General features: G+C 37.9%; 1 protein-coding gene across 1 annotated transcript in view; it reads right to left on the bottom strand.

Moving 5' to 3' along the window:
- Positions 1 to 11121: 11121 nt before the first annotated feature.
- LOC137653513 (potassium voltage-gated channel protein eag-like) overlaps positions 11122 to 22500 on the bottom strand; it is a 562168-nt gene continuing 550789 nt past the window's right edge. Inside the window, exons 20-21 of the mRNA XM_068386969.1 lie at positions 15887 to 16084; positions 11122 to 15614 (exon numbers count right to left, since the gene is read on the bottom strand). Coding sequence (XP_068243070.1) covers positions 15156 to 15614; positions 15887 to 16084 — 657 coding nt within the window. The 3' untranslated portion in view covers positions 11122 to 15155. The remainder of the gene's footprint in view (positions 15615 to 15886; positions 16085 to 22500) is intronic.

Raw genomic sequence — 22500 nt, 5'->3', positions numbered from 1 at the left:
TATATATATATATATATATATATATATATATATAAACTATAAGATTTATCCTATGCATATCAGGTAAAATTGAAAAGGATTGATGAATTAATCTATAAAATTTTGGATGATTGAACTGTAATCTAATTCATGATTAAAAAAATATAAACAATTAAAATGGCAAAAGTTTTCATTTTAAGTGTTACCATACAACTGGTATGTCTACCTATCTTTGACCGTATCTGCTATTTCAATACCTTTTTTCTTTACTAAAAAAGAAATCTTCACAGTTTTTAAGCTTGTATTTCCAATAGTTATATGAAATGAGAGAGAGATTGTGTTATCAATATTGATGAAAGTTCATATGCATACTAAATCAGCCAAGGTTCGAGTTAAGACGTTAGATCTCACATGATGTATAAGCACAATTTTGCTCATAATTTATCAATACCTCTTTGCTCTACTGAAGAATCTCGGTCTACATCAGCATGTGATACTCTGGGTGACTGGCCTGAGAGGGAAAGTTTTCTTCCAATCGCCACACAGTACCAAGAAATAGAACTGAAACTCTGATAATGGCTCAAGAAGCTTCTTATAAACAGTACAGTATATCAGTTCTATTGGATTTTCTTCCAACGTTTAGCTACATAACTGTTTCAAAGGCCTGTCCCTTAGCCCCTGGTTATACTTAAGATATAAATAACAATCATATCAACAAGGGTCTTTTAGAGACCCTAACTGGCTAGAAGTAAAGATTTTTCTTGGATAGGGGAATCAAGCTGCATGGCACATTTCTTTGTTTCTGAATTCTCCCTTTGTTACCAAAGTTTCAAAATATCTTTGAAGTTATTCCTAATTTGTTTTTACATTGAAACTTAGTTTTCTTTAACTAATTTGGCGTCACAGTCGAATGTTATGTACTGTATAGTTTTTAAGATGTTCCATTGTCACCATGGCACCTTTTCAATTACAGTACAGTACTGCTTTTTCTGGTTAAGAATAAAATGTATTCCATATATAAAACAGCCAGGTACAAACTTCTGATTAGAAGATGTTGTAAAACTTTCCCAAATGCAGTTTAACAATTTGCATTGCACAATATGACTTGCATATGTAAAACACAATTCTATAATATTTAATGATATGCATTCAAATATAAAATTTTAAGTCTTAAGTAAAATTAAAATCTATGATACTTATTCAAATAAATCTATTTTCACTTTCACATAGGGGATAATCTAGTGGCATTTTACAATACATATTCTGATTAAGAATTTTCTCTTTTTAATAACTGATATTTCATGCTATTCATTCACGTAAATATCTATATCTGTTGAAGACATTTTCTCAAGTAACATTCTAATTTATTAGATAATTAGAATTTCCTTTAATTCATTTGACCCTTTTTGGTACGAACTAAACTCTTACAAACTATAATTTATATTTGAAAAGATTTTAAAGATATTACATAATGAGAATAACTATTATACTTCTATTGTAACTGTTATCATTATAATGGAAAGATTTTTTTTTGTAGTTCCAGACAGTTAACAGAGTATTTCACACAATATAATCTTTGATTATCGCTTTAAGAATCATTTCAACCATCTCAGGGATTCAGGTCACAGTGGCAACTTGATAAACAAGTAGCTTTACCTTACATAAATCATCTGTGAAGGTCAGCATACATAAAGCTCCCAATATTTCTGCCTCATAATGAAGGGAATGAAGAGCATACTCAAAGTTGTAAAAGAACTGAATAATATTTATGCATGTTGAAATATTTCCCAAGAAACAACATGGTTTTACATCATGCTGCAATACTGATTACCCCAGTAGCAAAAAAATTAAACAAAGATCCAATCAACATTAATAGCCCCATCTCATATAAAGATGCATTCTGTATGTCTTTCTTGAGGTCACAACTTCACAAATCTGACTGCAAAAGGAGGTGACATTTCTAGGCACTTACAACATAGCAAGAAATTACATTTTAATATACAAAATCCAATGAGGGCATTTGGTTCTACATCATTCACCCCACAAAAAATGTACATACTGTACTTTAATATAGTAGTGAAATTTCAAATACAAGTACAATTTTGTTATAAAAATCCATAACTTGCTGTTTTCTGTTGAAATCTGGGCAGTCAGTGTTTTTTCAATATTTCACTGCGTTCTCTGAACATGGATATTAAATCAAGTGGGTTAGCTACTAAATATCAATATATAACATCAAAAGTATAAAAAGTTATCCAAATCCATTCCAAATAAAAAAAAACCCTGTCACTTCTTCATTATGAGGCCAATCAATACATTCTATAATCCCAACTATAAAAGATTCAGTAAATCATCTGTATATGGGCCTTAAAAGTAACTCCTTAATCTGCGTGGAAAAACATCATCACGTTAAAAATAACAATCTTGATAACATTCGCCTCATTACGAGTACTTGTAAGACAAAAGTTTCGGGTTATGACTCAAAACATCGAAAATAAGGGATATCCTTCACCTCCCCGAATGAAATAAAAGTTAGTTATATTAAACAATTGGATGAAATTGACAACATATGGAATAGGAAAAACTAGAAAAATGTTATTTTTATTAGTAAAATAAATTTTTGAATATACTTACCCGATAATCATGTAGCTGTCAACTCCGTTGCCCGACAGAATTCTACGGAGGGATACGCCAGCTATCACAATACTAGAAGGGGGTGTACTCACCAGCGCCACCTGTGGCCAGGTACTACAGTACTTCTTGTTGACACCTCCTCAATTTTTCCTCGGTCCACTGGTTCTCTATGGGGAGGAAGGGAGGGTCAATTAAATCATGATTATCGGGTAAGTATATTCAAAAATTTATTTTACTAATAAAAATAACATTTTTCAATATTAAACTTACCCGATAATCATGTAGCTGATTCACACCCAGGGGGGTGGGTGAAAACCAGTGTACAAGATTAAAGGATAGCTAAGTATCCCATATTTCATATAACAGTTATCTCAAATAACAATGAAATAATAAGTACCTGGTAAGGAAGTCGACTTGAACCGTTACTCTGCCTCTTTTTTAAGTTCGTCTTCCTTACTGAGCGCAGCGTTCCTCTTGGAGGCTGAATCAACTCAAAGGTGCTAAAGTATATAGGGCTGCAACCCCTACTAAAGGACCTCTACACAACCTCTAACCCAGGCGCTTCTCAAGAATGAATTGACCACCCGCCAAATCAAAAGGATGCGGAAGGCTTCTTAGCCTACCGTAACAACCATAAAAACAACAATAAAAGTATTCAAGAGAAAGGTTAAAAAAGGTTATGGGATTAAGGGAATGTAGTGGCTGAGCCCTCACCTACTACTGCACTCGCTGCTACGAATGGTCCCAGGGTGTAGCAGTTCTCATAAAGAGACTGGACATCTTTAAGATAAAATGATGCAAACACTGACTTGCTCCTCCAATAGGTTGCATCCATTATGCTCTGCAGAGAACGGTTTTTATTAAAGGCCATCGAAGTAGCTACGGCTCTTACTTCGTGGGTCCTTACCTTCAGCAAAGCAAGGTCTTCCTCCTTTAAGTGAGAATGGGCTTCTCTAATCAGAAGCCTTATATAATACGAAACCCCGTTCTTGGACATGGGCCTCGAAGGTTTCTTGATGGCACACCATAAGGCTTCTGACTGTCCTCGAATAGGTTTTGACCTATTAAGATAATATTTGAGAGCTCTGACAGGGCAAAGAACTCTTTCTAGCTCGTTACCTACCATGTTGGAGAGGCTAGGTATTTCAAACGATCTAGGCCAAGGACGCGAAGGAAGTTCATTCTTAGCTAAGAATCCGAGCTGTAAAGAACATGTTGCAGATTCGGTCGTGAAACCAATGTTCTTGCTGAAGGCATGAACCTCACTGACTCTTTTAGCTGTTGCAAGGCAGACGAGAAAAAGAGTCTTGAGGGTAAGGTCCTTGAAGGAAGCTGACTGGAGAGGTTCGAACCTAGGTGACATAAGGAACCTTAAGACTACGTCTAGGTTCCAGCCTGGAGTGGGTAGACGACGCTCTTTAGAAGTCTCAAAAGACTTAAGGATGTCTTGAAGGTCCTTGTTGGAAGAAAGGTCCAAACCTCTGTGGCGGAGAACTGAAGCCAACATACTCCTGTACCCTTTAATCGTAGGGGCTGAAAGGGATCTCTCATTCCTAAGATGTAAAAGGAAGTCAGCTATTTGGGTCACAGAGGTATTGGTAGAGGATACTGCATTGGCCCTACACCAGCTCCGGAAGACTTCCCACTTAGATTGGTAGACTCTACGAGTGGAAACCCTCCTTGCTCTGGCAATCGCACTGGCTGCCTCCTTCGAAAAGCCTCTAGCTCTAGCGAATCTTTCGACAGTCTGAAGGCAGTCAGCCGAAGAGTGTGGAGGTTTGAGTGCAACCTGTCTACGTGAGGTTGACGTAGAAGGTCCACTCTTAGAGGGAGAGTCCTGGGGACGTCGACCAGCCATTGAAGTACCTCTGTGAACCATTCTCTTGCAGGCCAAAGGGGAGCAACCAGCGTCAGCCGTGTCCCTTCGTGCGAGATGAACTTCTGAAGGACTTTGTTTATTATCTTGAACGGTGGAAATGCGTAAAGGTCGAGATGGGACCAGTTCAGCAGAAAAGCATCCACATGAACTGCTGCTGGGTCTGGAACTGGGGAACAGTACAACGGAAGTCTCTTGGTCATGGAGGTGGCAAACAGATCTATGGTAGGCTGACCCCACAAGGTCCAAAGTCTGTTGCACACGCTCTTGTGGAGGGTCCATTCCGTGGGAATGACCTGATCCCTTCTGCTTAGGCGATCTGCTGAGACGTTCATGTTGCCCTGAATGAACCTCGTGACTAAAGTGAGGTTTTGACTTCTTGACCAAATGAGGAGGTCCCTTGCGATCTCGTATAGGCTCCTCGAATGGGTCCCTCCTTGCTTGGAGATGTAAGCCAAGGCTGTGGTGTTGTCGGAGTTCACCTCCACCACCTTGCCTAGCAGGAGGGACTTGAAGTTCAACAGGGCTAAATGAACTGCTAGTAGCTCCTTGCAGTTGATGTGGAGCGTTCTCTGTTCCTCGTTCCACGTTCCCGAGCACTCCTGTCCGTTCAAGGTCGCGCCCCAGCCCGAGTCCGATGCATCCGAGAAGAGATGAAGATTGGGGGTCTGAATAGCCAACGATAGACCCTCCCTGAGAAGGAGATTGGTCTTCCACCACAAGAGAGTGGTCTTCATCTCTTTGGTGACTGGGATAGAGACTGCTTCGAGAGTCAAACCCTTGTCCCAATGAGCTGCAAGATGGAATTGAAGAGGGCGGAGGTGGAGTCTCCCTAGCTCGACGAACAGGGCCAGCGATGAAAGGGTCCCTGTGAGACTCATCCACTGTCTCACCGAGCAACTGCTCCTCTTCAGCATGCTCATGATGCAATCTAGGGCTTGGCTTATCCTTGGGGCCGATGGAAAAGCCCGAAAATCCTGACTCCGAATCTCCATTCCCAGGTACACAATGGATTGGGAGGGAATGAGCTGAGACTTTTCTAGGTTGACTAACAGACCCAGTTCTTTGATTAAGTCCAAAGTCCAGTTGAGACTCTCCAGACAGCGACGACTCGTGGAGGCTCTCAACAGCCAGTCGTCTAAGTAAAGGGAGGCTCTGATGTCCGATAAGTGGAGGAATTTTGCTATATTCCTCATCAGATGCGTAAACACCATAGGAGCTGTGCTTAGGCCAAAACACAGGGCTTGGAATTGGTAGACAACCTTTCCAAAAACGAATCTCAGGAAAGGTTGGGAGTCTGGATGAATAGGAACGTGAAAGTAAGCATCTTTCAGGTCCAACGAGACCATCCAGTCCTCCTGCCTGACCGCTGCTAGGACCGACTTCGTCGTCTCCATCGAGAACGTCTGCTTGGTGACATAAGCATTGAGCGCGCTGACGTCCAGCACCGGTCTCCAACCTCCTGTCTTCTTGGCCACTAGAAAGAGACGGTTGTAGAAGCCCGGGGATTGATGGTCCCGGACTATAACCACTGCCTTCTTCTGTAAAAGGAGCGACACCTCCTGGTGCAACGCTAGCCTCTTGTCCTTTTCTTTGTAGTTGGGAGAGAGGTTGATGGGAGATGTGGTCAGAGGGGGTTTGCGGCAGAATGGTATCCTGTAACCCTCCCTCAGCCAACTGACAGACTGGGCGTCTGCACCTCTCTTTTCCCAGGCTTGCCAGAAGATCTTGAGTCTGGCTCCTACTGCTGTCTGGAGATGAGGAGAGTCAGTTTTTTCCTTTAGAAGCCTTGGAACCTTTCCTAGACTTGCTCCTGGAAGAGTCTGGACGGGAGCTTCCTCGGCTGGGGGCTCTACCACGAAAGGGCGGAATAAACCTCGTAGCAGGAGTATCAGCCACTGGGGTGCGATAAGTCCTGGGGACTGAGGTAGCAACCTTAGTCTTACGAGCCGATGAGGCCACAAGATCATGGGTGTCCTTTTGTATCAGGGCCGCAGACAAGTCCTTAACAAGCTCTTCGGGAAAAAGGAATTTCGAGAGCGGAGCGAAAAGGAGTTGAGACCTTTGACAAGGTGTGATGCTGGAGGAAAGGAAGGTACAAAGCTGCTCCCTTTTCTTAAGAACCCCTGACACAAACATCGATGCAAGCTCGCCAGATCCATCCCTAATGGCCTTATCCATGCAGGACATCAAGAGCATGGCAGAGTCCTTGTCCGCAGGGGAGGTCTTCTTGCTAAGGGCCCCCAGGCACCAGTCTAGGAAATTGAACATCTCAAATGCTCTAAAAACACCCTTCAGGAAGTGATCAAGGTCTGAGAAGGTCCAGCAAACCTTAGAGCGCCTCATTGCTGTTCTACGAGGAGAGTCTACCAAACTTGAGAAGTCAGCCTGGGCAGAGGCAGGTACTCCCAAGCCTGGTTCCTCTCCTGTGGCATACCAAACGCCCGCTTTAGAAGTGAGCTTAGTCGGAGGAAACATAAAGGAAGTCTTTCCAAGTTGTTGCTTAGACTGCAACCACTCCCCTAAAATCCTTAACGCTCTCTTAGAGGACCTTGCTAAGACGAGCTTAGTATACGTAGACTTAGCTGGCTGCATGCCCAGCGAAAACTCAGATGGCGGAGAGCGGGGGATAGCAGAGACAAAGTGGTCTGGGTATACCTCTCTGAAAAGAGCCAAGACCTTACGAAAGTCAATAGGAGGCGGAGAAGACTTGGATTCATCCACGTCTGATGAGGGATCCAGGTGTGCAGCCTCATCATCAGAAACCTCATCACCAGAGTGTAGCGAAGAGATAGGTAAGGTATGCTGAACAGCAGAATCAGCACGAGCTGGAACAAAAAAACTTGTGGTTTCCTCCTCAAGTCTCTGTTGAGGGAACACCTGAGGCTCAGGCTGCAAAGGCTGATCAAAAGAAGTAGCAGAAGGTAGGCGCATGGGTGGAGGGGGCTGACTCCTGGCATGAGTGTCTGAACTCAAGAGTTGCGCTTGCTGTGTGGTTGGTGGATGCGCAGTAGCAGGTTCCTGAGGAACGAGTTGAGGTTCCTGAGGTGTGAGCTGTGAGCGATGAGGTAGTGGCTGCGCAGAACGCAGTAATTGTCTCGCGAGTTGAGGTTCCTGAGGCGCAAGGCTAAGGTGTTGAGGTGCTTGCCTTGAGGAGGGTTGAGGTCGCTGCAGCGAGAGCTGAGGAGTCTGACTCATGGATGGGAGAGGTTGTTGTACCTCAAGAGAGTGTTGCCTCACTGGTGGAACTGCAAGTGGAAGCGGAGGAAGTAAGGTATAAGCTTCCTGTTCCCATTGCTGAGGTTGCCTTAAGGAAGGCGGAGGGAGCTGCACACCACTGGAAACAGTCAACTCAGAACGTGGTAAGGTATCCTGAGGAGCCTCAACATCGTACGCCTGGCAGGCAGTACTGCGGTTAGGCGGAGCGATCGCAGGAGGAAGTGTAACCTTCTCAGCCTGACACTCACGCATCAAGACCGCAAGTTGTGACTGCATGGACTGCAGTAGAGTCAACTTGGGGTCGGCAGACACTAAGGTCTGCTGAGGTAAAGCCTTAACAGCAGAGATCTGTTGCGGCAGCACCTTACTCCTCTTAGGAGGAGTGCATTCAACTGATGACTGCGGCGAGTCAGAGCTGATCCAATGATTGCAGCCAGGTTGAGCTCTTGAGGTCTGGACTCTGCGTTTGAGTGGTCTTGAGACCTGAGTCCAACGTTTCTTCCCTGACAATTCTTCAGCAGACGAGTAAAAGACGGGCTCAATCGTCTGCAGGTGGGAGTGACGGTCTCTGGAAGACACGCCCGCAACCACCGAGGATACTTCTGTGCGCCGATCAAGGCCTGCCGAACCCTTTTGCCCTTCGACATTGCTTCTCCCCTGGGCTTGGGAGCTTGCAAGAGGTCCCGGACTGGGAGGACGACTGGCACGCACAGAAGTACCCTCACGCACCACACTGACACTGACACTAGCACTTGGCACTGCACTGACACTAGCACTCGTCACAGCACTGGCACTAATACCACCCACTGCACTCTTGACCTTAAGTTCCTTGACTTCGGCCATAAGAGACTTATGATCACTAACCACTGACTCTACTTTGTCACCTAAGGCCTGAATGGCACGCAAAACAACAGACATATCAGGTTGAGGGCAAATAGTAGGTTCGGGGGTAGCCACTACAGGGGGAGGAAAAGGTAGGGGATCATGAGGTGAGGAAAAAAGTGAAGAGCGAGAAGAACTCCTCCTAACTCTCTCTCTCTCTAACTTGGTTGAATACTTAAGAAATCGGACAAAATCAAGTTCCGAAAGTCCGGCGCATTCCTCACATCGATCTTCTAACTGACAGGGCCTTTCCCTACAGTCAGAACAAGCGGTGTGAGGATCTACCGAGGCCTTCGGAATACGCCTATTACAAGACCTTCATCGTCTATGGGGTGGGGCTTGTGAAATGTCAGACATCTTGAATCAAAAGAGTTAGCCAAGTGGGGATTCCAAATCAAGCAAAAAGATCGTTAACCGTTAATCAGGACTAAATAAAAGCTATCTAAGCTAATATAGAAGTTTTCCAGTAAAGCGACAGCCGAAATCTGAGAGAAATACTTCACCAAAAGCCGTGAAAATACTCCAAGATCATAAGCGTATCCCAGAACGTCTTGCCGGAAGCACGACAGAGGAAAAATTGAGGAGGTGTCAACAAGAAGTACTGTAGTACCTGGCCACAGGTGGCGCTGGTGAGTACACCCCCTTCTAGTATTGTGATAGCTGGCGTATCCCTCCGTAGAATTCTGTCGGGCAACGGAGTTGACAGCTACATGATTATCGGGTAAGTTTAATATTGAAAAAAATCATCTTGTATAAATGAATTGTGGATTTACAATATACAAAGCACTTGCATAACACGACACCAAAATACTACATATGATATTACAGTATTTCAAACTCCATTTGTGGAAGTCAACAAAAAATAATCAAACTCTAGGGTGTGTCTGTTGAGTAAACACACTATGATTAGGTCAACAATGAACACTTCAACTCACCTTATGCCAAGTCTTGTAAAAAGAGAAGGATGTATCCAGAACTATACTCGGAAAGTTTTGTACAACATCATTTTAAGATAGTTTTCTTGTCTGAGAACCTAAATGTAGAATAGTACTTAACCCCAAATCGTGTCTAAAACAAGTTTTGAATAAATTTTGTTTATATATTGTGAAGCATAATTCTTTTTCTGAAATTTAAAGATATAACATTAGAAAACGATTACAAAGCTATCCTACAGTTAGATAAGATTTACTTTACTCAAATAAATTTCTGATACAACTGTGACTCCAGCCCTTTACCGCAATTATACACTAGTTCTTAAAAAACAATTAAGAAGATATTACAACTAGAGTATTAACTAAAACTAATATTTCTGACAAGGGAAAAATTCTAAATTTTAATAAGCTTAAAGAAGTCATCCAAAATCCATGAGTCTAACAGAATTACATACAGGATCAAAAAATTCCAATAGCAATCCTCCTACACAAATAACTAAGAGATGAATATATGATTTGACCAGCTATTCAAAATACTGTATGTATTTGTCATATGGGAGTTAAGTACAAACACAGATTAATCGTGCATAGCTTCACCAAGAATTCCTTTTTGATGAATTCCTTTTTTATTTTATGGGAAAACTCCAAAACTTTATTCTAGTGCAGATAAAAACTAAAGCAACGCAGACCTTAGACTGTACCTTACACTATATGGAAAGTATTTCTAATAGTATTTTTGGCATATATCCATCCAAAGTTTTGCCAGGCTAGCCATATTTTTTTTTGTACTAGTGCAAAATGATAGTATTAGTCAAATTGATATTAGACAACAGTGAACATTTATTTAGTCAATTTTGTTTCCAACAAGGGCTGTTAGGTAGGGAATTTAGCAAAAGACTTTAAATGCATTAACCTGACCGCAAGGCAAATATCTCAACTCTTAAAAGGATTGCCCAAAGATTTTACTCTTGTAAGTAAAAGTCATATTTCATCTAATCAAATGTAACCCTATTACTTTCAAGGCAGTTGTGTATCTGACTTCAAGTTTACTGTCTGCCAAAGTTTGTATGAAATACTTGAAATTGCTAAATCAGATATACGTATCAGCAATAGTATTAGCTCTATCGAATACCCTCTTATGTAGTGCAGTACTAAAGCTCTAAAAAATAATAATAATGTAACAATACATCAATGACAGCTTATCTAAAGAGAGACCCAATGAAGGGGAAAGGCTTCAAGGAAATGAAAAATACTTTTTACATATACATAGAAGTATGTGTACACATGGCAATCATAGCAAAATAAAGATCCTTGTATATTAAATTTCAAAATACAATACAGTAGTCTATTTCTAAATGTCCTTAATTGTTAATTTCAAAATGTGATTCTCAGGTTACAGCATTTCTTCCCTTTGGCTTGCATATAATTATTCTGGGTAAAAATAAATTTGAGATACGTAATTTAGAATTACTGTACTTACTATATGCCGACACTCTGATGCCTTTGTAGTTACTCATATATATCAAATATTTGTCCTTTGGAGTAATTTCATGTTAAAACTTCATTGAAGACAACTTTAATTTAAAAGGTTAATCTCAGTCCAAATTTTCTTCAAAAGATTAGTTTTGAAACACAAACAGGTCCTTACTTAATAGTCTGAGGAATGAAAACAGCATAAGGAATACTTAGCAAATTAAAATCAGTATTCAAAGATATATTGACCGACAAAACTCACCCTTCACCATGACTAACACATTATTGCAGGAGTTTTTGAAGCCAACAGGAGAGAAAGAAGCCTTATAAGATACAGATTCACAGGTCCAGGAATGATTGGTTCTTACAAATTTGATAACAAAATCAGTTTTGACAAATAAAAGAAACATTAAAATTCCTTGAAGAGTATACAGTATTTCAGAATAATAATTGTAAGCACAGCAATCATACCCAACAAGCATGACGACTTCAAAGCTTTTTGTAGTAATAATAAAAGATGTATTCAAAAGAACTATCAAAAGGAATACATGTAAATTTATGATAAAGAGTAAATTAGGATACACATTACAGTAAAGTACTGGTCTTGTAATCTTTCAGTGATGACAACTTTTTCATAGCCTTATCATGTATACAAACACAGTAAAAACCATCTTCCCAAGGTATAAATATATAATTTTTTAATTTTAAATATTGCCAGTTTACATCTTTCTTGGTAATCGATAATGCTAAGGGCAGGAGAAAATTATCCGTTATATCTAGAAAGGAGGTTATTAGTCTGTCAGGTTTACAATCCAGATTCACGAATGAATAACTTGGTCTTTTAACTTAAAAAGACAGTAATCTCATTTACTTTCCATGCTGGTCATGACAACTGAATCTATAATACTGTACTACTAGGGGTCTACAAGTTGATTCACTGTTGCATACACTCAAGGTACACAGTTTTTCTCCAATCATAATACCTAAGTTTTTACAGTTTTTATTTATGCCCTAGGCCATAATAATTCTGATTTAGTCGACTTCCAGTTTCCTTAGCATATATTAGTTCTGGCAGGTACAAATAGTATTTGCCATTTTTATGGAGAAGCAATTTTCAATTTATTTGATTACCAGACTTTTGTATTGTACCAGAATCTCGTACATTACCTTTCATTATTGTAAGCCAATTTGAATGCATTGAGCCCATGCTACATAACTCTTCAAAAACAATTAGACATCACAAACCCATTACATTGGCAAAGACAATTTCACCCAGTAATGTATGTTTATAAGTAGAATATCTAGGGAACTAAATTTTGAATAAGTTTTATTCATGCTTTTTTATCCAAATTAATAAGCTCTAGTCCATGGATTGCACTGGAAAATAAATCATTTAGCAGTTCAATTCACAGAAGAAATCTTTTATTTTTGTCCAGTTGATTAATACCAAAAATGAAGAGCACAATTGGAATTAGAAAAAATAATTACTTTCATAATAGTAGATTGTAATAAACACTTATGGTAATGCCTCAAAAATAATATGGAAAAGTTATTATTCTATAGCAAAAAGCCTAAATAAGGGATTTTGACGAAGGAAAAATCTATTTCTGGGAAAAGACCTGTGACGCCCGGTGAAAGAAGTCCTTCTTTACACTTTTCTAATATAAATCTTCCAAATATACTAGAGAAAGATAAAAGCATGGAATGCAGAGGTTATTACCCTCGCGCGATCACCTTGTGGGTGTCGTGTATACAACAGGGGCGTGTGAAAACCACTATTCACAGGCTGTCTTCCATTTAGATAATCCCTTCATCAAAGGGAAGCTAAATAAATCATTGTGAAATTTAAGTAATGAATATAAAGTTTGATGGCTCTTTACAATACCTTTAAATATAGACCAAGTAAGACTTGACAGGTATGCTGCTTATCTACGATCTACAGTAACCCTACGAAAATTTTTTTAACACTGCAAAGAATAACACGGGTATCGTACATGTTAACAGTTCTTCGGTGTGAATATTCCAAGCTAATTCATAATTAAGATGGTGCATTCTACTTTCAGCTATGAAACTGTTGGTGGCTGCAGTCTAAAAAGTAAAATATATCATTTGATAGTGGAAATAAATGAAAGGAATAGTAAGAAACTGAAAAACAAAAAAAAAGTTGGCTGCAGATTCAAGATTCATAAATCACTTAACAAAGGATAAAACTGCTCAACAAGGAGTGTGCAACTCAAGAATAAATTCATGTTTAAAAGGCTATTTTTAAAAGGGGAAAGTTAATAAAGATTGAAAGATAAATGATGAGCTATATACATCAAATCAATCATGAATAATATACAATATAAAGTCAACATCTTTAACATCACATGCAACCGCTAACATATAATCAAGGATGCCTTCAGATGAATGTCATTCTTAACATAATACTAATATCTCTTATGAAAAGAAATGAATATTGTACAGCCAATAGATATTTCTTTCAAATCTGTCACAATGATGCTAAATAAATGAGACTTCAAAGTAGATATCAAACAGCAAAATGAATTATTAATAGCAGACAGGAATGTCATAATTGGAATGGTCTGTTGAGGTAGAGTGGATCAACCAATAAAATCTTGAGTGTTGCAACTTTTACCGCAAATGAAGGATAGCTCTGAAGAACTGAATAAGGTATGCATTGACTCCATAGCGATGAGAGATGAAACTGATTTTGAATGTACATTTAGAATGGAGATGGATACTGAAAAGTGAGTTATTCATATACAATTACCCTTGATGAGACACCAAAAAGTGTCTTTAGATATACAGTATAAAGTACAGACAGCAATGCAATACTTGGGATGCAAGCACATCTGAAGACTACAGTACGCATAGGGTTAGACTTGAATGAGGCAAAGTGACCAGATGGAGAAGTGGAGAGTAGGCCCTGCATAATATTCTTAGTGCCATGTTCATTTATTTAAATAAACATTGTTATCACAGATCAGTTGGAACAGTAACAACCATCATGAGAACTATAAATATTCAAACTTCCACTGCAGCATAAAAAAAATGTTTAAATAATATATGATCTAAAATATACGAGGAAACTCCATACAGATTCGATGAGATCTGAAACACATCACTCGCGCACTCAACATTGTTTATTTACACAAAAAGAAACAAACAGGACGGTAATTATGTGTAAATGCTGAACTGTATTTTCTTTCTTCCACGTTCATAAAAGAGAATCCTTTTGGAATGCAGATAATTTTGTTGAGTATTGCCAAAAATATATATATAAGAACACTTCCCCTTTTATGCTTGCACTTAAAAGACTCTTGGATACCTCATAGAGGCTTCTCTAGATTTTATGCCAAAAGACTAAACTGTAACAAATAACTGAACTTTCAATCCTTTTTTTTTTCATTTCAACAAGAGGGAAGAAAAATATCTGACAGGAGAGAGCTGGGCATACGGGGTGATACACCCATCCACCCTCAATTGACTGCCAGGTTTGACTTCTCACGTTAATTTTTCTTTCAAATTTCAGGGAATAGTAATCCAGAATTCATAATGAAACAGCTTTTTGATAACCCCTATACTGTACACATTTTTTGTTGCCCTAAAGCAAAGTGCTGCTATAACATGTAAACCGTTCAAATGATATGTTGGGGAATATTTGCTTGCAAGAAAAAATAATTTTTTTTGATAACCAATTAGTGGGATCTGCTTTATTTCTGTCATTTATTGCACATAAATTGCTATGCAAAGATAAATAACTAATCTGAGAAGTTGGGAACTATTGTGCTTAGAATCTGAAATAGTTACCGAGAGCATGATATCCGTTCCTAATATCATGCACCAAAGTCTAACAGTAAACAACTGTTAGTTCTTCCACATGGTTTTTCCTTGCAAAAGTACTAAAACAGTATATTTCAGCTTTTCCCATTTTTTTTTCTTTCCACTTTGTTCAACGTAAAAAAACGAACAGCAAAACACAAAGCATAAACGGATGCCTCAATCTCATCGCTGCTCCAACAGTTTGTTAGTTTTATCACTACTTTGTAATATGGAGTTCCTACTTTCATTTTGATGATTACTGTATAATTACTCTTGTAATGTACCTCTTAGGATAAGAGACAAGTTTCGAGCAAGTATTATTAACCACAAGAAGCTCACAGATATTCTCTGGAACGAGACTTTGGAATTGGTTGAGTTTCATTACGAGGAGATGAGGCCTGTTCAAGGATCTCATCTTCCAGCATCCCCCGAACCATTGAATCTGTTGGTGAACTAGAGTCTGTGGGAGATGTACGAGGCGTTCCAGCACTTTTAGCTCTGTTTTTGTCTCTTCGTTTGGGCTTTCTAGGCTCCTCATTTCCTGCCACTTTTGGCAAAAATGACTTAGAGTCTTCAGGATCAGCAGCTACATCAGCAGCACTTGTAGTAGCTCGTTCTTTTTCTCTACGAGTTGTTGTTCTCACTGTCACTGGCTCATCACTAACTGGTCGGACACTCACTGGTTGAGAAGCTGATCTCTGAACATGATTCATTCTGGTCATGACATCACTCATGTTGTCTTCTAATCTTGTTAACTTCTGATTCATTCTTTGTATTTCAAGTTTAAGATCAACCTGCAAAGTGAAATTCAATTAATAATCAAATATTGTGCAGCAAGGTTCCCTTCGTTACCTCAGTAAAATAAAAATATTTTCAATACACGAAAAAGGATTATAATTAGATCATAGTTAAACAACTACTATGAAAACTGAAAAGTTTTTAGAACTGAGTGATAACCTAATTTCTGGAAAACAATTCAAATGTCAATTAAAATTACCATACTGTACCTTATCATTACTGGCATGGCCTTTGAGAAGCAACAGAAATTGACAAAAAATTATTTTACCTTGAAGTCCATTAAACTGGAGATAATTTGCTGGCAATCTACAGCAGTAACAACAGGAGTAACAGGAGCTATGAAGTCTGTCACATTACCAGAGTCACTATCTAACAGCTTATTCTTTTGGTCCCGACCAACTCCAGAGTCCGAGGAGTCCAGTTTGTTCAAGCGAAATTTGGTGTTTCCCTCCAGTGCAAGTGTTTCCTAATGGTATTGATAAACATGTCAGTATTGTTGCAATGCATGGTTACTTTGAAAAGTAAATGAATACCACATAAAAATTAATCTTACAGATATGCTAATTAATGCTGTATGCATAAGTATATGAAAAGGAAGGATGCCATAAATGAATCTGTAAGAAAAAAGTTAATAACAGATTGACAATGATGAATATACTAAAATGTCAGAACTGTGTCTGCTTTATTATTTCTCCTTAAGGCCCTAACTTTTATAATATAGCTTGATAGAAAATTCATCCCTGAAACAGTTTGACTGGAGATTACTTTCCATTTCCTTTCCCTTGAACAGGTTATTTCTGGGAAGTATGGAATCTCTGTTAAAGGCACGATTACAACTTCAGCATGATACTTATAACTATACTGTATCAAGTAAAGCATCACACTAAGAACTGATTTTCCTTTTTGCTGTGACGACTTGTGATCAGCAATCTGTGATTGAAGACATTGTGACATTTTTTTTACAAATAAATTCATAATTTCAATATAGTAGTTAGCCAGCATTCATTTTATTTCATTAATTGTAACAATTTTAGAAGCTTTGATTATTAGAAAAAATAGCAAAGACATTATTCCTCTAACTAGATAGCCTGTCTCTCCTTGTCAGTCAAGCCAAAGTAATTAGCTCCTTATATTGTTAAAGTTGCCTAATATGAAAAATTTATTAGTAATTTGCATATTTTTCTAACTATACAAATCTGAAGTTCTTTAATAGGAGATTGATCAGCAAGAGCTGGTGTTCAGGCTATCAAAACTTTGAACGAGGTGGCAGCCGACCTCCCTGTAGAAGCGGGAGAAAACTCCCAGCTACTGTTTGCCATCCAAGCCCTCACTAGCTAAATCACTTTCAATTGCATACATGACTTACTGGGGGAGGTGATGGCAGGAAAAGGATGTGTAAAGAACTTCAGGTTTGTAGTTATGAAAAATATAAAAGTCCTCCAAATTTGTCATTTTTTCCGACAAAACACAAACCAGCAACACAAGGATCCTCTGCAGGTCTCAATCTTCAGGCCCTGTTTGAAGTTCTTTTGCTGTTCTTGCTGGAGTTAAGATGCATTCTATTGTTAGGCCAACTTCCTCTTCCCCTGGATCTTCATGCTCTTCTTTGTCCTCACTTGCAGACTATATCATCGTCAGGATTTTCATTTTTTGACGAATCCGATTGGGCCTCAAGTCACTTATATCATCAGTAGTCATATCTGTGAAGCCATATCCCCCTAACAATTTTGCCAGTTCCAATGATCTATCTGTCAAGTGGTAGATTTCATTGAGATAATCCCTTTATGGTTGCTGACCACTTCTCGCCACAAATTCTTCCAGTAAGCATTAAGCGCTTCTTTCATTTCCTTTATGACCTTTTGAATATTTTAAAGACACATTGCAATGGTGTACCCATGCCAGTATTCCATCAGCAAGAAGTTATCATCTGCATCTATAGACTCGACCACATGTTAAAGTTATCATCTGCATCCATAGACTCAACCACATGTTGAAGTTACCATCTGCATCATTAGACTCAACCACATGTTAAAAGTTATCATCTGCATCCATAGACTCAACCACATGTTAAAAGTCATCATCTGCATCCATAGACTTAACCACATGTTGAAGTTACCATCTGCATCATTAGACTCAACCACATGTTAAAAGTTATCATCTGCATCCATAGACTCAACCACATGTTGAAGTTATCATCTGCATCCATAGACTCAACCACATGTTAAAAGTTATCATCTGCATCCATAGACTCAACCACATGTTGAAGTTATCATCTGCATCCATAGACTCGCCCAGATGTTGCAGGGTATTTCGCATTTGAAGTGTCTTGAAAACACGAATAATACCGTGAGCCATGAGCCGAATAAGCTATGTCGTGTTTGGCCTTAAGAATTCTACCTGTACGCCCTCCACATACTACAGGTCAATCACATGACCTTCAGCACTGTCTATTAGGAGAAGCACTTTAAAATCAATGCCTTTTTTTGGAAAGATAAATGTGGTCTTCAGGGATGAAGCACTGGTGAAACCAATTTGATGTCAGTGCTTTTGTTAGCCATTCTTCTTGGTTGTATATCCTATCCACTGAAAGCATGGTCCTATTTCAGTTTTTGAAGACCCTTGGGATTTTGGTCTTATAGACAAGTGTTGGCCTTATCATAAAGCCTCCAATGTCTCCACACATTATAAGTAATTAAGGGTTCTCTCCCCTCCTCCATCATAATGAAAGTCTGTAACCGCATTTGTTTCCAAAAGAGGCCAGTCTCATTCGTATTGAAAGCTTTTTCACACAAATAACTCTCCTCATTAAAGATGGTCTGGAACGTCTCCTTCACATACTCATTAGCAGCTGGTTTTTCAGGAGAAGCAGCTTCTCCATTTAGGGACACACTCCTAAGGTTGAACCTCCTTTAAAATTTAACAAACCTTCCCTTGCCAGCATTAAATTTGGTTGGTTTGGTGGGAGATACTATAGATGGTACTTATCTAGGGTCATCATTACCATCATCCATAAACTTCACCGTAGAGCTGCCTGTTCTTCTCACGTATGTTGTTTGTGTACAGTACGACGTTCTTATTCTTGGATATTTATTTGGAGGCCTAATGCTAACTCCATACTTATGATGGGCCTTATTGCAGGAAGTTACAACCAGTTTCACTGCAGAATTTTGATATAAAATAATGAAATTTGTTATTTCTAGACTTGCCTATTGTTCATTGCTTCTTCTCCAGAGGCTCAGTTTAATTAACGTGTACTCGTGAAATTTTGAAAAACTTAAAAATGTTCTCATTCTATTTCCCTTCAATAAACACATGCTCTTAGTAAATGAAGGAACATTTTAGCGATAAGCGATAACTGATGCACCAGTTTTGCTTTGTTTCTTTAGTTGGAATGCAAAATTATCCCTAACCCTTTAATACCACAAGGCAGTGAATAGGAGGGTGGGGATATATATGAACATCAGACGAGTAAAGAAATAAATTTCATTATCAAAATTCTGTTTATTTCTATGTACCTTCCCTAATGTTCACAGTACAGTCTTACTCCCACACTCATGTTAGAGGTGAAACACCAGTGAAGGAAGGAGATAGGTTAAATTCAATTAAAAGCGATATACTGTACCATGGTTAAGATTTACTAACCTGGCCTAAATTACTTTAAATAAACCATGTCAATATACAGTTTGAAATTCGGGACTCCCAATTGTTTACCAAAATTATTCATTATACTGGACTGTAGATTGTCTCTAAACGATAGGTCTTGATCTAAAAGATACTTCTGATTGATACCAAATCAATTTTTAAGTTAAAACCCCATATACTTATAGATAAAGTTACAGTATAAATTAACTGAACTCAAAATTAATTAGACCATGGCTATGCAGCTAGAAAGGGGCCCAGAGCCCAGGAATCTTCATTAAGCAAACCAGGATTCTTCAAGATAATGTTTGGCAGAAATTAACTTGGTATGCCATTAAGTTGCTGCTAAAACTGTTTCCAAAGAAAGGTTTCTATAAAATTTAAGAGAAGTAGCTGCAATACTAATAATCATGTATCCTCACTTATCAAGGCTTTTATTATATTTGGTTCTAATTCTTTGTGAGTTGCTCTGACCAAACAAACTTCAGCTAGCAATTCTAGCATATTGTCCTGGGTAGGCTCAACCTCATGAAAAAATACAAAGACATAATTTCAGCATATTTAAAAAGCTGGCTAGGTAGATTATCGTTACACAGAAAACTTGTTCAAAATATTGTTAGTGGAGTCATCTTTAAACTTATCCATACTCATAGTAAGCCTAGACAGCCCAGGAGAAAGACTGCTACCAGAATCCTTTGTCTGAAAATCACTGGCATAACTACTGTACCATTCGTTTTTTATCTCTTAGGTAACCTATTTCTCTCTTTTCTATTAATTCAAACAAGCTATGAAAACAATTATATTACACTGAGAACAACAATGAGACATTCAACAAAGCCCACCATGATAAACAAATCATGTGGTTTTTGGATTACGCATATCATTGATATCGTAGATGAGCCTGTATCACAAATTCTAAATTCAAAAGATTTGGATCTCAATGGACTAAAACAAAAAAACAGGACTTGGAGCTAAATCCAAACTTTAACTCGAGCAATCAAAAATACGGTAACGTCCGAATGGTAGACGTTGAAAAAAAATATGAGGAGCTGATCTCTCTGGTTGGACCAATATAAACATTGGAGCTACCATGTTAGAAGGGTAGTTTATTTGTGCCATTTTTGCTTTGTTGAATAACTAAGGCTTCTATAATTAATAGCATTGTAAATTATAGGTATGACTCTGATACAGTATAATAATTCCTTAAAAGTTTAAAGTGAAATTCTCCATATAACAAGCATTTCGATGACAATCCAGCATTGTGTTGAAGTCAAGGAGTATGGATTTACTTCTAAGACAATGTGACACTGTACACTGATACATCTAAACAAATATAATGCTTATGCTGAAGTAAGGGACACTTTTTACAAGCATAAGATATTTCTTAAAAGTTGAAGGTGAAATTCTCCACATAGCAAGCATTTTAATGAAAATCCGGTGTGTTGAACTCAAAGAGTATGGATTTACTACTATGATATAGTGCAACAGTGTACATTGATACATATATACAAATAGATGTGTATGCTGAAGACAGACCCACCTTTAGAGGCAAAACAAAACTTGATTACTTCAGGTTGATAATGATCATGATTATGTAAAACATTTCAAGAGGGAGTGACTTGGGAGTGGGAAGGGGCCTTGAGAGTGGGGATGAAGCTTGGGAGAGAAGAAGGGGTCACTAAATGGGTGGTTAATAGGGCAACAGAAAGGCAGTCACTTTATAAGGGTAAGCATTTGTCTTTTCCATTCAACTATAAGGAGGTAGTTCTATTTACACTTGTTTACTCAGGTAAATGATCAACCTTGTAGAACTGAAATCCCCATTAACTTAATCTACAATATATTTTTGGAAAAAACTTCATTAATGTACAACATTAATAGCCTATACAACATTTACAGAAAATGAAAGTATAAAAGTCCAGTGAACACACTGGTCTCTTAATAACCAGAAAACAATCAGATGTAAATTTCTGCAAGTCTAAGAGTATTGATATCTCTTATGGATAAATACCACAGATTATCACATACTAATGATCTTACATGACACATGAGAGTAGTTACTTTAAATAATACACCATTCTTTGAAGTACAATGTTCCGTAAGCTAAAAAGGGATATTTTCTATAATGCCTTCCAACAGTCACATGCAGACATGCATCATGCAATATACTAAAAAATGGTAAAGTTATAGTACAGGAGTTTGTTTTTTCTTCATAGATTAATATTCTTCTCATTTCAATTCCAGAAAAAAATATGTTGATATCTATGCAATAAAAATTTAGTAGCTTGTTGGACACTGTTCAATATTTGCAATAGATTGAAATCATAATTCTTGATAGCAATTGTAAAGACAGATTCACAACAAACATTGATAGCAAATTGAACATTATTTTAAAATTCTTAATTCGAATATTAATGTCCCTATTAAATATAACTATTAAATTAGAAACTTGAGTTTTGAATCTCAGAAAACAAGGAAACCTGGGTGTACTTAGAGTGAATTAAGAAACCAGTAAAAAAGTGGGACTACCCCTTTAATTCTTTTATCATGAAGGCAAACACCAGTGCAGTACAGTAATCAACTTTTTTATTGCTAACATTTAAAAAATTTGCATTTTCCATAATCAGAACCTTTGTGATTGAAATAAACTAGTTACATGAAATACAGATATACTGAATAAAACATTCAAATCAAATTTAATACAAAAGAAAAAATACACAAAGTAAATAAAATTGGTAATAGTCTAAACATAGAAAAAAATTTATATAAACTTATACGAGAAAGATAAAAATAGCATAAAAGCTTATCCCATTTAGAATATCTTATGAAATGGCCAGAAAGGAAATGTTCTCCTTGAAAACTTCATCTTGTTAACCTTAGTGGTGATACTGATGGTTGAATGAGGTGACCTTCCAATGTAATTGCCAGTTCCTTGAAAACGATCAATGCATTCAAATACAGTAATCACTTTTGCTAATTACTTTCATTGCCCTATTATATTGGCTCTCTTTAACTACCATCAGGGATTATTCATAAGGTGATCATCAGCAAAATAGAGGAAGTCTCTCAATTCTTGTCACTTCAAGGGATAGCTTAAAACTTGGCTATAATAGAAGCAATATTCAAACAGTAAAATTTAAAACTTTGAACAGAATATCTCTCTAGTCATCTTGTGTTTTTCTTCAGAGCTCCAAATATTTTTGTCTTTGTTTAGATCATTGTAGCCTCCCCACACTTGTCAGA

The sequence above is a fragment of the Palaemon carinicauda genome, chromosome 14 (assembly GCF_036898095.1).
Source record: "Palaemon carinicauda isolate YSFRI2023 chromosome 14, ASM3689809v2, whole genome shotgun sequence".
NCBI lineage: Eukaryota > Metazoa > Arthropoda > Malacostraca > Decapoda > Palaemonidae > Palaemon > Palaemon carinicauda.
Note: the sequence above shows the minus strand (reverse complement) of the source record. Positions and strands in the feature narration are given on the sequence as shown.